Source organism: Notechis scutatus, chromosome 2, assembly GCF_049901735.1.
Source record: "Notechis scutatus isolate UNSWTSFEM ecotype Mainland chromosome 2, rNotScu1.2, whole genome shotgun sequence".
Lineage (NCBI taxonomy): Eukaryota > Metazoa > Chordata > Lepidosauria > Squamata > Elapidae > Notechis > Notechis scutatus.
Window position 1 is genome coordinate 143,010,615 of NC_142010.1, and position 16,378 is coordinate 143,026,992.

The window sequence follows — 16,378 nt, forward strand, 5'->3', positions numbered from 1 at the left end:
GTACAGATCCCGCGGCCAGAGGAGAAAGAGAAACCCGGCCGGTTGAAGAGGTGCCAAGGAGAGGCTCGACACGTGGGGGGACCCGCCTTCCTTCTATCCAGCCACGGAATGCTGTGGAGGGAGGCGACCCAGCCAAAGAGGTGGGCTGCCCTATATATTCTCCCCCGACCCCACCCAAAAACTTCGGGCGAAGCCGAATTTACCTGATGGTTGATCCCCCAAGCCAGCACGCCCAGAAGAGGGTCGGCCGAGCGAAGCACTTTCACCCGCTGCGGGACGAAGTGCTTCTTCTTGGTCTTCGTGCGCGTCCCCGGACCCACCGAGGCGGCCATCCTCGCTGTTGCGAATCCCGCTCCGAGTGGCCGCTCGCCCGCCCGCCTGCCCGCCTGCCTACCCACCCACGCGCCGGCCGCTCGGATTCAACGGCAGCCCGGAACGCCGGCAACGGAAGTAAACGCTCAGCTGATTCCCGCCGCATGTGACCACGAAGGGAGGCGGCGGGGAAGCTGCGTCACAAAAGGAGCGGGGCGCCGGCGATGGAAATAGCTCCTTTGGACGTCCGTCTCGGGGCGTCCGTCTGTGGCGAGCGTTAGGCCTTTGTGTAGCGGAAGGCGTTGCTAGTAAAAGGTGGTTGGCTAGTTTGTGACGCTCGATATCGTGTAAACGTTCCCTGTTTAGGATTAACCGCTTTTTTTTTTGGTACTTTAACTCTATGGGGGACGTTGAGAGCTAACACGGCGCTTGCAGGTACCACGGTGAATAAAACTATCTGGAGCGGAGGAGGTGGGGAACTATGGCCCTTTTGTGACCTGTGGACTTCAACTCCCAGAATTCCTGAACCAGCATGGACTTCCTGCCTCAGGAATTCTGGGAGTTGAAGTCCACAGGTCACAAGAAGTCCACAGATTCCCCACCCTCACTCCTGATCTGGAGGAAGGGTTGGAAAGGAAAAAGGTTGGAGGGCAGCGTTTAAAAATGCAGAGGAGGTGGTCATTACACTAGGCAGGAGTGTTAGTTCATTGAGCTCTTCGTTAAGGAAATGTTTTTTGGAGAGACTGAGCCACAACACCATAAATTCTGAGTAACTGTATATATACACATACACACAGAGAGAGAGAGAGAGCTTTCGAGCCAGTTTTTGACTCTATTAGTCCCTGCTGTTTTCTTGGCAAGTGTTTGCAGAAGTGGTTTGCCTTGCCTGTTTAGGGCTGAGAGAGAAGAACTGGCCCAAGAACACGGTGGCTTTTTGCCTCAGGTGGGACTGGAATTCGGTGGTCTTCCAGTTTCTACCCCAATGCCTTAACCGTTACACCAAACTGGTCTATCCATAATTAGAATAATTATAGTTCAATAAATGTACAGAGATTACTAGGCTACTAACCTTACAAAGTTTGAGTTCTTCTAAATTTGCTCATCTGGCCTCTCAAAAAGATAGTAGGCAGAATTAAATGATCACCTCTTTATGTATTGCTGTATATCTGTTAGAGCAGAGGTCTCCAAACTTGGCAACTTTAAGACTTGTGGATTTCAACTCCCAGAATTCTCCAGCCAGCTTTGCTTTGCTGGCTATGCTGGCTGGAGAATTCTGGGAGTTGAAGTCCACAAGTCTTAAAGTTGCCAAGTTTGGAGACCCCTGTGTTAGAGAATGTTCCAGCCGTAGCATCTGTTAAAACCTAAGGTATAATAGTCTTAAAAACTAACTGGGAAAGGTGTTGAGACCCATCTGCCTCAAACTAATTATCTGAACCCAGTTCAGTTGACCTTTTAAATACCTTAAGTATGCAAACAAATCCCATACAAACAAAAAGCTTTTTTTTGGGGGGGGGGGTTCCTCCTTAATTTTTAGAAGTGGAAAGGACTCCTGACAGAAAGAAGCTTTTAAAAAAATTAAAGTCTGGGTTATAAAGCAGCCCTGCTTGTTCTTTCCCCCCCAATAATTTTATTATTAAAGATTATATTATACAAGTTACAATTTACACAACTACAGAATAAAGAAATACATTAAAGATTTAAAAATTTAAAAAGTGAAGAAAAAGGAAAAGCAGAAAAAGAAACCTCCCTCTTTATCCTTAGCAGTAGAGTATAATCAGCATTAAGAACTTATCACTATCTCTTAAAATGAAAGCAAAACATCTTTTCATTCTATATCTCATCCCAGTTTCTATAAACCCATGTCTAAAACTTCAACCCTCCCTATTAAAAGTCCAGTAAGGGTTATCAGAAGTAAAGTATTACAAATTATATTTATTATATCCAATCTGAATTTTTCCTTTTCCTTTCTTCAAATAATCAACATTCAGTCCCACTCAAGAAACAAAGATGATTAGAAATAACTATTATCACCACTTCTAATAAAGAAACCATTAAACATTCCCTCCCTCCCCCCAAAATAATAACCCATTACTTTAATCTTGGTCAAATCTTGTATTCTTCTTTCTGCAAACCATCTTTAAACTCTTCAAAGAAAGTTCTAACATCTGTCTTCTCATGTTGTATTCTCTTCAGTAAAAATTCTTCGTCTTCATTAAGCCTCTTTGATTTTCTTGGGAGCTTTCAAATATAAGCTGTGGTGTTTTTTGATAATTTGCAGTTTATAGGGACATTTTGCAATTATTCCCATCTTTCTTGTTGAGCTAGAGGCACCAACACTTGCTAAATCCAGATTCCCCCCCCCCCCCAAAGGCAGTAAATGTTGGCTCAATGTGTGATAAAGACATGACAATATACTCTTTCCTGTGTTGTTCGTTTAACCAACATCTTTTATCGTTACTTTTATCTAGTAATGGAGTTTAGTTGAAGCTCTGATCACCTTGTAGGTCACAGTACTGCAAGATTATAGTGTGTTCTAGATATTTCATTGACTTTCCCCACTGTAGTTTTCAGTGACTTGTTTATCTGGCATACAGGAGAGAAGCTTCAGTGTTGCTTCTGGACAAAAATAATCTGTTTCTGATGTTATGAGGCTAAACTAATGATGATGATGGTGGTGTTGGTAGTAAGATTGTCTGTAGTGCCAATATGTGGGGGAGGGGTTGTCATGACACCAGTACATTTGGATGAAATCATAATGCACATTTTATCATTTACCCACCAGATGTCCATGCTCCCAGAAATTCTCCAGGTACTACATTTGGACTTTAACATATGAATTATTTTTTATGTTTTTGAATGTTTATTTTTGTATCCTTTTATGTCATTGATGGTTAGCTTGGCAGCTTTCCACCCTTACATTGACGAGTAAGGTAGAATATAAATCTACTTCAATATGGCAAGAAAGCACATTATTTTTAGCAATTGTGATCACAACAGGATTCAGTAAGGTTTAGACCAAGGGTCTTCAAACTTGGCAAGTTTAAGACTTGTGGACTTCAACTCCCAGAATTCCTGAGCTGACATGACTGGAGGAGGAATCCTGGGAGTTGGTCCACAAATCTTAAAGCTGTCAAGTTTGAAGACCCCTGGTTTAGACCTTTAACCTTTAGACCATTTGTGCTGCCTTAAACAATAGTTTACAAATTATAGAGCCTGGGTTCCCATAAAATATGTGTGAGTTCAATGAATGCTACTACTGTTAATTCTCAGAAAACCTAGAACTTTCTCTCTTTTTCTCTCTCTCTCTCTGTCTGTCTGTCTCTCTTTCTTTAATTTGATTAGAGTCAAGAAAAAGTACTTCTTTCCTGAATGTATTCTGACAGTTTGAAGATCAGATTTTCCTGAGTGAAATGGCCTAGCTCTAATCCAGGAAACAATTGGTGCTGATATTCTAAATTTTCCTGATAGTAAGATTTATACAAGTATATAACCCCTCAAAAGGTATATCAGCAAATCCTTTGGTTGGATAGTACATATCATGAAATAAAAGAGTGGTCCAGAATAATTATAAAATACAAGAGTGCATTTTGTTACACGCTTTGCATTTGATACTGGAATTGCCTTCCAGCACAACTTTCTTACTTATGAAACATATAATTGCACCTAAAGGGAGAAAGAAAAAACTGTATGACCTTACCTCTATTGCATACATCTGAAACCTATTTCCCTAGGTATTAAACTGCAGGCAAATATTTTTACCTTTAAGCAAAAACCCAGATAAAAATTCTGAGATAAATATGGCCATGGATCTTGAGCCATGGGTCACTTTAAATCAGATTTTGGGATTTCTCTGATTTTCTGTAATAACTTATAGTACTTATAACCACCATATGTTTCTGTGATAATCTTTCTATATGATACTCAGATCTGCACTTTCCACATTTCATCACCAGCATAACCAACAGCAATCCTAGTTATAGAAATCCAGGAATTGTTTCAATATATCTGGAGGGACTGGGTTGAAAGTTGTTGTAATAAGATGTTGGAAATGTACATTCCTCCAGTTATTTATTACTTAAATATATAAACAATCTACAATCAACAGAATGTTTTTCAAACTCTGGATGGCACAGGATTATTAATACTGATGTTTACCATGCCATTATCATAGGACCATTATTCTGAGCCCGAATATCTAAAGTTTTGTCCTTCAGTTACAAGAACATAAGAAAAGTACTGTGGATCTGTCCAATAATCTAACCCAACTTTCTGTTCCTACATAGGACAATCAGATACTCAGTAAAAAGCCAAGCAGGACAGGAACATAGCAACATCTTTCTGCTTATGTCCACTAACATTCAGAACTAGAGGCTGTAGGATCATTATGATTAACAATATTTAATATGATCTAATTTGGGTAATGAAAAATCTATAAGAAAACAACCAAGCTTAGAGAGCAGCAAGACCACTCATTGAATAACCTTATTCCCCCATGAGACTTCTTTTAAAACCACCTGACTTAGAGATCAGAGATATTTCCTTTGATCTGCCTCAAATCTCACTATTCAACTTAATGTCTGTGAGTAGTAGTATTATGTAATATTATAACGTTATACTAACGTTATGAGAGAGAAAAACACATTGTCTTATCCATTTTTTAATATATGTCTTATACCCATTCTTATTCACTGATGGAAGGGAAGTAGCATTACAGTTAAGATGTTAGACTAGTACTGAGACAACAGGTATTTAAGTCTTTATTTGACCAAAGAGTTACCGGTAATTTGACTACTGAGTGATTTTCGGCCAGTCACTCTGTTATAGATCAACCTATTTCAAAGCATTATTTTTATGGATATAAAATGAGATTATGGGATATATATATGTAATACATAGATATGTAATAAATATTTTTGTTCTGTTTAAAAAGTGCCAAATATAACCATCCATTAATGGAAAGCCTTAATGATTTTGATAGCTCCTCTTTGTATTTTTATTATATATTATACCAGCTGTATAATGTCCTATTTTGGGATGGTGAGCAGAAATGCAAGATTTGGAAGCATTATTATGGTGATAAAGTGTTCTGAGAATTAAGTCATAATATTTCAGTAATTAACCTACTGGTCATTTTCCTTACCACCCATTCTGGTGTTTTTTTTCGGATATTCATTGCAGCAATCTTATGTGAACTTTTAGTTTAAATGTTTTTTAAGGTTCTACTGCAGGTACTCTTTCCTTCCCCATTTTTTTCCAGTTTTAATGGATAGCTGATGACTTGAAAGCTAAGCACATTCAGACCAGGTTAGACTTGGATGGGAGATCGCCAGGAAATTCCATAGACCAGACTGGAAAATTTTAGAAAAAACCCTCACATTACAAAGCTCTTTTATATAGTTGCCAAGAAATTGCATGGATATGTCCATGAAGTCACATGAGGATTTGAGTTTCACCTAAATGAAATTTTATTATAGGCACATTAACCGAGCACACAAATCTGTTTTTTTTTTTAACTCTTCATTTATTTATTTTTTTAAATAAACTTTTGAATAGCTTGACATGCAACATTTGATGTGATCTGAGCAGACAGGGATAAAATGACAAGCTGTCAACAACCATCAAAAAGACAGTTAAACAGGGTTATTGCTGTTTTAAGAGTTTGACAGGAAAGAGGCTTGCAATCCTTTGCAAAAGCCACTTTCCCTGTCCCCCAACCCTGTTTGCCCTATTGACTCAGAAGTGGTGACATTAAGTTAAAGATGTGCAGTGGACTCACTATTCCCTCAAAATATACACATGGGAGCACAAATGAAAGGCCCCTGAGCCAGCTATCAAAAGATAATAAAAGGGAATAACTGAAAATATGTTGATAGCAGCCTAATTTTTGTTTCACTTTGCAGAATCATTAGGCCCCGGCCTGTGCCCCAGATACGCAGTGGTTATGGTTGGTTAGGACTTGCTAGAGAATTTACCCGTCAAATCCAACAGGTCTGTTCTGCAAACTGTAACTCTGCCCCTGCAAAAGCAAAACCACTATCTAGGTTCCCCTTTACGGAATGAAATGGGGCCATTTATATTCCTGAGGCCATGTTGCTGGCTTGTAGAGGAGTTATGGTCCCCACTGATAAAATCCTCACCCATTGGAACCTTCTGTTCCCACTGAGGAAACAATAACTGCTCAGGATAGGCAGTTAGGAACGTCATTCCTAACATTGTATCAACTGAAGGAAATGACTAGCAGGATCTCCTTTCTGTAGAAGACTTCCCATGGCCATTTCTGAAGTGCCATAGTGACCTAAGAAAAATGGGAAATTTAAGTCCATAAGGGCTGAGGCTCAAGCATCATGGGAAACTCCTAAAGGTGAAGCTAGCTGCCAATATTTTATATTCTTTGGGGATTATCCCAAGGATAAGAACTAGATGTTAAAGCTCTAGGCCTTATCTGAAAGTCAGCTAATACATACACTATAACAGTTCTAGCCTACCTACTTGGAGGTATTCAACTTCTATTCTTACAGTAAGACCTAAAGATATTGGGTTGGGTGGTGTTCTACTGCAGGTCAAGGGTCATTACGACATGTGAGAAATACCTTATGCCCTTTCTCTTCGGTAAGAATTGTTTGCACATTAGGGGTGCTTCTACATCTAGGTTCTTCCCTGGCAGCCCATCCCTTAAGGCAACTGAGGCAGGAAAGGAGAGGCACAAGTCCTTCTGGAGTAAAGAGCAGGGATCCAAAGAGATAAGGGAATACATTATTCTCTAGTTAAGTAAGACAGAGAAACAGTGAGAGTGAAGCAGCAGCCGATAAATATACAGCACACGGAGAGAGAGCAGGACACAAGGACAGGGCCAATTGTAGCAGAAGTCAAGGAAAGCCGGCTGCAGCATGCAGGTGTGAGGCTTCCATCCCATTTAGAAACTACAAGATGAGGAAAAGAGGGAAGAGGGAAAAGTCAGTAGAAATGATCTTAATATTCAAGCCCCTCTATTCAAGCTAAATACTGAGGAGGAAGCTTTCTGAATTTAGTTCACTGGTAGTTCTTACAGAGATAAAATGAGTGTTGTTGAATCATTTTAAGTCCACTGATTTGATGACAGGCAGCCAGAATACTTACTCCTAGAAGCTCACAAACAGGATTTCTGTAGTGAAGGATCAAGAACCTACTCTATAACCCTTGTGCAGGACAGAGTTTATTCTGTTTAAATTAAAAGATGTCTAGCAAATCTTGTGAGAAACATATTTACCCAGTTGGAAGAAGCTGAAGGGCAAATCTGATGGAATCCTGGGAAGAGGAAATATTAAGAGATGCAATAAAAAGTTGGTGAGAGAGAGGGCATATGATGGACTATACCTGATGGTGTGTTTAGATGCTCTGGGCAGGTGGTGGTACTAGCTATTAGCTGGCTGCAGTCTCCTGATGAAAGGGAAAGAGCTTGGCTTGCTCATCAGCTGCAACACCACAAGGCAGGTCACTTCTAGCACAGAGGAAAAGGGAACACATAGTAACTCAAACCTTCCCTCCCTGTTAAATGCTTTCCCCGTACTTTTGTATAAAAAAAATGATTTATCCCTGGAACTAACCACTCTGAAAAAATGAGAAAACTGATTTGATCCAATGGCTAGGCAATTGTCTTTCATACAGCTCACCTGTTATCATTGATGTCTGTGGCATTTCCTGTGCACCCGTCCAATGGAAGAACAGGGAAAGAAAGAAAAAAAGCAGCATTACAATTCAGAGAAGGGCACATACTGAAGGGGCAAACAGTGCCGTGTGTGTGTGTGTGTGTGTGTGTGTGTATTTAGTTCTGCGTGGAAAGTGCTGCCTCACTGAAACGTAAAAGATAAACCTACCAGCACCTCATGCACAAGATAATCACAAAGGAGACTTATTCTGAAGTATTTTCTACTGAGCTACCCATCTCTCAGTTTATTTCCTTTGCTTTTCAGATTTTCTGTCCCATTTGTTTGTTTTGTAAGACAGAACCCATGCCCCACATCCCTGTCTGTAAACCAAGAAATAGTGGGCTGTGCGAACAGATTTTCATTATAAAGACTCTGCCTGCTCACCAAGTGGGTCCTTTAAACAGGGCCACAATGATCTCAAGCTACTGAAAGACCCAGTCTAGGCAAACAGAAAAGCAAGAGGTACCCTCCCTTCTCCCTAAGGGCATATTTGTTTTTCTTCCCAATATCCTACCATTATCCATATTGAGCTTCTGATAGGACGTCAGAGGGGCAGTAGAGGAGCTGCTTCCACTACTGGAAGGTGCATTTGTAAAGCTGCACAAATGGAAAAAGAAAGGGGATATATAAGCAGTGAATGGATGTTAATAGGTTATGCATAGTAAAAGGACCATAGGTGCCTAGCTATCTCAGTTCTATTCCACTTGGCTCAGTGCTGAAGCTTAGAGCCAAGGGGAACTTCTAGGGATCATTCTGCTGTAATGGAACAGAACCCTAAAGCCAAATGTGAAGTTAAAAACTGGGGAGAGAAGATCTGTGTGTCAAAATGATTTTAAAAAGCCTTTTCAAGTAAGAATGTGTAGCAAATAGATGACTATTAAGATCTTGTATTCAAATTACTAAAAGCAATACTAGATTCCAGGGGAGGGTATTTAATCTGAAGAGGGCAAGTTTAGGAAATAGTCATTAAATCCTCAATGTGGATGAACATGTACCTGATTCTCCAATTTAAAACTGATTTCCAAAAACATTTTATTAAGTTATAAAACATTATAAAATACAAAAGCAAATAAGAGGACAATGAGGGGAAAGGGAAAAGAAAAGTGAGGAAGGATGGGGAAAGAAAAAGAAACATTGACTTCCGACTCTCTGTTACAGTAGAAAAGGGCATTATCAAAATATCACAACTTTTTGTTTTACCATAATAGTATGAACCAGTTATTTCTGCAAAAATTTATCAATCTAATCTACAAAACCTAAAGTCAAAATTTCATTCTTTTCCATATCAAGCGTGAAGTTCAGAAGCAGTTTCCATGTGGAGACAAAAATACTTATGTTCTTTTCTTTGAGCAGAGTAGTCAATTTTGCTATTTCAGCCAACTCCATCAGTTTCTGCAATCATTCTTTCTACAATAGAAATCAAGGTGTCCCTGATTCTCCAACTTAAATCTTGTACCTTTGAATGACAGCCAAAGATAGCAGTCTCTTTTTTAATGTTTTGTTATTAATGCCAGTTATTTTTTTTCCTGTGTATTTGTGAAGATTGCAATGATCTGGTAAGTAATTTTATATTCCAGCTCAAGACTTGTTGTAATTCATTCTTCTGGCATGACTTCTTTTCCACATGATAATATATAGTGGATCTTGCACATTCAAATTATTTTAGAATTCCAAGGTCTAGACCCCTCAAAATTTGCAGTTAGCCTAGGCTTACTCTTTGCAATCAAGCAATAGCTAAGACAGGACATGATTTAGATCAGATTTTATGTAAATCAAATGAAATGATGGCATATTCAAGTCTGATTTATGGAGCAAAATGTTCTTCAGGTTGCCTTCTGAAAAACTGATAGATTCATCTAGGAAGCTTACTTAAGCCAACCACAGTTTAAGTCAATCACAGTTTGCACAATTTAACAGAAATAGAAATAAAATATACTCACTAGCTGTCAGGCACAGTGCCGCCAGAATTTAGGTAAGCATTTTGATAATTCTGGAAGAGGCTATTGGTGTAGCTGATGCAATCAGAACTGCGAACACCGTAAGGATTGGTTGGGGATGAAGCTGGATAGTGCCCTGGTCGCACTGGTTTTGCTACAAGAGGATAAAAATGTCATAGATAAACCATACAGTATTTTCTTGGAAGAATAAAGGACAAACTGAACAAGATAAGGATTCTGAAAGATAAGGATTACAATATTGTTTGTTTATAACTTTTCTTTACAAAGGAAAACTCAAGAGCAAAACCAATAATTAAATAAATCTAAAGAAAAGATTTATTTTTTATTTATTTATTTTTCTGAAATAAAGTATCCATTATAATAAAGGATGTATGGTCACTGTGTGTGTGTGTGTACATGGACATACACACCATTCATTCATTCATTCATTCACTCATTCATTCTTTCTTTCATTCATTTATTGACGGAGCTAGGATTTTCAGGATCTGAGTTCTGTTTCTTCACCCCATTAGAAGAGTTTAACTCTCCTCCATGCATGGAAGGATGCTACTGAAGTGGGCTGCAGGAAAGGAGCTGGGATTTCTGGAATATGATATCCATTTCTCCTCCCCTTGGAAGGTAGGCCTTTTGCTCTCAAAGGCCTGCCTGCAAGTTGTGTATGTGTGTGGGCGGGGGAGGGGTAGGGGAATGGTGGGGGAACAGAATCAGCTCCATGCAAAGTTGAGATTCCCAGCTGGCTGGCAGCCCTTTTGCTCTCAAAGAGCTTTCAGCCCAGCAGGAATCTCAAATCTGTGGTAGGTGACAGCAGACTCCTGTCCTCACTGTGAATTGTGTTGGGGCGGGGGGCGTGCACGAAGGGAGTTTCAGCCAATCTCATTGTACACATGTTGTACTCTGACAATAAAGGTAATACTAGCCTGAAATCTTCCCTGCCAGCTTCTCTACTGATTTTCTGGGAAAGCTGGCAGAGAAGACTGCAGATTGTGATCACGTGGTCATGGGGCACTTGGCAACTAGTTGTAAGTGCAAACAAGTTCCCAAGCACCCAGCTCACATGATCATGGGGTATGTATGTGTGATGTTTCACAACATCCAGTTTATGAACTGTGAAGAATTCTTCTCGAGACTGTCGTACCTTCAAATGGTCATTAAATGAACAGTTGTAAGTTGACTACTTGTAAAATCTTAAGGATCATATGCCTATAGCAGAAACTGCCGTGGAAAATGATAGATTGCTTTAAGAAATTTCAGATTGATGCAGCAGTGACACTCCCATCTTCCAAACTACCTTTTCCGAATAGAATCGAAAGTACTGCACAGCATTACCAAATACTACATTATGATTTCCTGGAATATACACCTTCAGCCAAGTAGAAGAGATATTTGTTCCTTCCTAGAACATATATCAATAATATACCTACTACACTGAAATGTCTCCATGCTCACAGGAACGGACCCCCAAACTGCAGAATTTGTTTGCTTACCAATCTGTGCAGAGTGGTTGCGCTTAATGCTGTTTTTGAAGCGCACTGCTTCCTTGATGCGGTCTACCTCCTGTTGGTAGCGGCGCTTGTCTTTCATTGCCCCTTCCTTGGCTTCCTTCAGTGCACCCTCCAGGGCCTTAACTCTCTCAGCCGTAGCCCGAAGACGTTTCTCCAGTTTAGGAAGCTCACAACGCAGATCTGCATTGTCACGAACCAGCTGGGCCCCAAGTTGACAAGAAAGGGAAAGAAGAGTAAAGGAGGTGAAGTGGATGTAGGTAGGCACGCCATTCCCCAAGACCTGAAACATTTGCTTGTGCTTCCAATCCCAAAATGGTTCTGCTCTGCTTTCTTACATTCTGCCCTTTCCAGAAAAACACACAGTTTGTGCTAATTCTACCCAATCTGATCAACCTGGAAATCTCACACCTCAGAAGCGTGATTTTTTTTTTCTAGAGGGGAACTACTACATTGCTTCTTATCCCCTTGTATCATAGATTTTGTTGGAATGTCTGAATATACCCCTCAGGGCAAAATATGAAGGGCATGTTCAAAGCCAACATCTCAATTTGCGAGAACAAGGTTTATGTTTACTCTTGCCCTACTTCTGAACACCATGATGGAAAAATCCTATGGAGCTGGCCCTGAGGAATGTCAGAGTGAAAAGTAGCAGAGCTTGGAGGCCTTTCAAAAATCACTCAAAAAAATCTCTCTGTTGTACATCTATTAAAAGCAACCTATAGTTGACACAGATGCTGGTGATAAGTCACTGCCCTCTATAAGTGACACCCATCCCTTGTTCCCATTAAGCAGGCCCCAAGTGCTACAGATCCAAGCCATGCACCATGCTGGGGTGGGAACATTTTATGAAATGCAAGGTCGGGAGATAACAGCTGAAGAGTCACAATGATCCATTTAACTCTCACCATATGTAAGCTTGAATTAAACACCAGGTGGGTAAGCAACATGAGGTGACAGCTTAATGGCGTGAGATGAACAATTACTCAAGAGGCAGCCAGCAGCACAATAGTAATTGGCAGGAAAACTACTGGGCAGCCCAGCCTCCAAGGGAGGGAGAGAAAATGTTTGAGATAATAATATTTAGTTCCCTTTTCCGGAGATTGATATCAAACCAGAATGGGGGTGAAGCATATAGTGAGAATTTATGAACCATGTTTTTTCCAGATAACTGTAGGGCAATCTTCTGTAATCTGATGTCAGCAAGATGTGTTGGACTACAATTTCCATCAATTTTAGTTGTTACTAAGGAGGCTATATGGCCTCAAACTGGGAAATTATCTGGAATTAGTTGTAAATATTTTAATGTTTATCTGAATCTACTTAATGTTGTAGCGGAAGAAAGAGCATTGCTGTTGAAATTTTAGTGTGGTGTAACAGCTAAGCCTTACCTTCTCTTTTTGTGACAGATGCTGTGTAGGACAATTTGGTCAGGATTGCCATGGCAAGAGAATGGATAGTAGAAACCACACACATGAAGCTGCTGAGAATGAGGCCTTTGTACACATATGAAGGCCACAATGGTAGTGGTTGCCATGGCAGCAAATTATGACCTAATGCAAAAGGGTCATTAGGGGGATGGAGTTGCCATGGCAGTGGGATGGTGAGAGGCACCTGACCTTTCCACCCAATCAATGTCCTCCCCCGCACCCCCAAATAAATATCTGTACTCCCAATTTGGTCACCAAGTGCAAACATTTCCTGCCCAGCCCAACAGGCAGAGGAAGACGTGAGAGTGGCTGTACGGTACCTTGGAGACCCAGCGATCCAGCTAGGGTACAGCAGCAATGGGAAAAGGGGGATACAGACATGACTCAGCACACCAGCAGAGTCCCCAATTAAACCCTGCTCTGGAAACCCAGAGAGAAAGAACTTACACCTCAGCAATGTCTGTTGCCTCTGACTGCTGGTATCAGAGTAATACCTTCCTTTCCTGAGCTGAAAATAGGGAAAATTCTCTCTTTGGGGCATGAGATGTGGCAGAAGCATCTTTCTACCATCTTACTCAGCTAAAGTAAGCAGGGACAATTGGAGGAGGAAGGAGAACACAACAAGTGTAATGGAAATCATATGTGATGGGTATGAGAAGCAATGCAGGGAATGGATATAAGCAAATATCTACCAACATTCTAAGTACACACCATCCCTTGCTCTTTGCCACCTTGTCGAATTTCCTCACTTCAGTAAATGTATGATTTTATGAGGGAATGAATAGCCTTAGCCTGAAATGCAAATCCACCTCACTTCTTTCTTTCTACTTCCTGCTATTTTCATTCCATTCATTGTTTGAAACTTTCCAAGACCTGCTGCAAAATCTCACCAAATTGCACTTGGAAACAAGTGTGAGGTTTTCAATTAAAGCTGCCACGGTTTCATAGCAAGTACTGTTGGGAAGGAAAAAGGAACCAGAAGGGAGAGGTACTGAAGTACCAATACAATTGGAAGCAGAATTCAAAAGCCAGGATAAGAGAGCTGGGTAATTCCTGCTTGAGCCAGATGGTAAGGAGTGTTTTCTGTATTGTACTAGAAGGCACAATTCCCGAGGGACAAAAATGGTAATTTATCATGAACAAAGCTAAGCACGGAAGAGACATTCTTTAATCTGCTACTGTGGAGTACACATTAAATGTGGATGCACCTTTTACTTTGCATGCAGAAAATCCAAACTGAGTCCCTGGTATCTAAGTAAACAAGGTCTAAGGAGATTTTTTAAAATGTATTTATTTTGTCGAGCGATTATAAGATAACAGGTATAAGTATAAACATAATTATGAATACATGAAATTGATACATATAAAAAAAATAAAAGAAACAATAGGACAGGGAGGGACATTGGTGTGCTTATGCACGCCCCCTACAGACCTCTTAGGAAAGGGGTGAGGTCAATAGTAGACAGTCTAAGGTTAAAGTTTTTGGGGTTTGGGGAAGAAACTACAGAGTCAGGTAGAGTATTCCAGACATTGACATTCTCAGTCATCCAGGCCATGGTTGTCCCAAAAGCGCTTTTTTCAAGAGGCAACTGGAGCTTCTGGTAAGTTTCAGAAACTCCAGTTGCCTCTGGAAAAAAGTACCTTTAAGGCTCAATAAACAAGGTGGCAGATGATGATGAGAGCTCCAAGTCTGAAGCAGACAAAAAGGAAAACAGTTATCAGGAGGCTATAAAACCTCCCTAGAGACCTGAGCTCTGCTAGGGCAGAACCTGAACTAAATCCCATTTCTCCAACTTCTTCAAATCCTAAAGAAGATTCACTGACTCCCGCAATATGTCCATGCCACAGTTATGAAAGAACAAAGAACTAAGCAAGAGTACAAGATTCTGAGGCCAGGCTTCTTAGATGTAATATGCATTGATGAATCCAGTAACTGTAGAAAGACCCACTGAAACATCTTCAGACATCTGCCTTGTTGTTGCATTATGCCCCAAAATCTCAGTGCTTTGATTATATGGGCCTTATATTATAACTGTCTCACTCTGATATGATCTGTACATCTTGTTTTTTAATTTATGACTGGCTTTGGATCACTCTACTGTCTGCTGCCAACTCTGGCGTCTGTATTTGTCAACTCAATGGATCAATGATTGGATTTACAAACTTGGCAAACTTCATGAGCTCATTCTCCAGCTGCATATTCCTCAGGTTTTCTGCCTCCATTTAAATAAATATTTCTCAAGTGTTTCATCACTCACAACTCTTCAGTTTGAAAAAAAAGGACACATAATTATTTATGAATGGTTCCTTCACTCTGTTTGGAATCTTCCTTGTTGCTACAACAAATGTCTAGATAGCTTTTCTTATCATTTTTACTTTATTACCGTATATACTCGAGTATAAGTCGACCGAATATAAGCCGAGGCACCTAATTTTACACAAAAACTGGGAAAACTTATTGACTCGAGTAAGCGAGGGTGGGAAATGCAGCAGCTACTGGTAAATTTCAAAAATAAAAATAATTAATTTGGGAAACGATCTCACTATCATGAAAGGTTTAATTGATTCACTAACCCAAAAGAAGATGATGATGATGACAGCGGGAGGCAGGAGTCACTCTCTTCCCCTCCCGGAGGCCCCCTGAGTCAGGAGTCACTACCGCCGGCGCAGCCCCAGTCCCGCCGCCTCGGGAAGGGAAAGGCAAAGCGCTTTTTGCCTTTCCCTTCCGGCTGGGGCTGTTGGGAGTCGCTGCCGCCGACGCGCCCCAGTCCCGCCGCCTCGGGAAGGAAAGGCAAAGCGCTTTTGCCTTTCCCTTCCCGGCTGGGGCTGTTGGGAGTCGCTGCCGCCGGAGCGGCCCCAGTCCGCCGCCTCGGGAAGGGAAAGGCAAAGCGCTTTTTGCCTTTCCCTTCCCGGCTAGAGGCTGTTGGGAGTCGCTGCCGCCGGAGGCAGCGACTCCACACCATTTTTTTCAGAGGGAATCTGACTCAGTATAAGCCGAGGGGATTTTTCAGCACAAAAAATGGGCTGAAAAACTAGGCTTATACTCGAGTATATACAGTAATTTGAAATTATCACAGGATGCAAATCATGCCAAGAAACATCTATCTCAAAAAAGCCAATGTTTTTCAAGGGGTTATTTCTTGAAAATTGTAAGGAAAAGGCAAACAATAAGCCCTAACTATCAAAAAGATCATTGTAGGGGAGAGTATCTATCATTTCAGAAGGGAAATAGGAGTGCCCTATGGCTCTTACAGTTTTTGGCTGGGTTCACACAATGCACTGATACAGAACCACAAATCAGCCTACTGTCTCGTGTGAAATTGGCCTGGGCGGTTTATTTAGAGTCCAATGTGTCACACAAATCCAGAAAAGTGGATTAAAATAATCTGAAGAAATTTGGTTCAGAGCTCCTTGTAGCAGATCTATGTTGACTTGGTGGTAAAGACAACCTTGACCTCAATCTGTATATTGTCTTCCAGTGGCATGTTTCAAGT

The 16,378-nt window shown here is 40.7% G+C and overlaps 2 protein-coding genes and 1 long non-coding RNA gene across 10 annotated transcripts in view; 1 reads left to right on the forward strand and 2 right to left on the reverse strand.

Moving 5' to 3' along the window:
• PIP4K2C (phosphatidylinositol-5-phosphate 4-kinase type 2 gamma) overlaps positions 1–605 on the reverse strand; it is a 36,832-nt gene extending 36,227 nt beyond the window's left edge. For 3 of the 6 annotated variants that reach the window (XM_087956474.1, XM_087956472.1, XM_087956473.1), the window contains exon 1: positions 204–490. Coding sequence is in view for 1 of the 6 variants with exons in the window: in XM_026673925.2 (XP_026529710.1) it covers positions 204–332 (129 nt within the window). In the remaining 5 variants the exon portion in view is untranslated. Of the gene's footprint in view, positions 1–203 lie in introns of all 6 variants that reach the window. The other 3 variants (XM_087956476.1, XM_087956475.1, XM_026673925.2) reach the window with 2 other exon arrangements.
• LOC148132292 (uncharacterized) lies at positions 499–13,130 on the forward strand. Its single transcript, XR_015747813.1, has 3 exons — positions 499–627; positions 10,468–10,573; positions 12,864–13,130. It is a non-coding gene; the product is annotated as an uncharacterized LOC148132292 (long non-coding RNA).
• KIF5A (kinesin family member 5A) overlaps positions 5,827–16,378 on the reverse strand; it is a 63,014-nt gene continuing 52,462 nt past the window's right edge. For all 3 annotated transcript variants that reach the window (XM_087956469.1, XM_087956468.1, XM_087956467.1), the window contains exons 24-29: positions 11,440–11,656; positions 9,938–10,088; positions 8,512–8,594; positions 7,962–7,989; positions 7,666–7,789; positions 5,827–7,232 (exon numbers count right to left, since the gene is read on the reverse strand). In XM_087956469.1, coding sequence (XP_087812595.1) covers positions 7,711–7,789; positions 7,962–7,989; positions 8,512–8,594; positions 9,938–10,088; positions 11,440–11,656 — 558 coding nt within the window. In that variant the 3' untranslated portion in view covers positions 5,827–7,232; positions 7,666–7,710. The remainder of the gene's footprint in view (positions 7,233–7,665; positions 7,790–7,961; positions 7,990–8,511; positions 8,595–9,937; positions 10,089–11,439; positions 11,657–16,378) is intronic.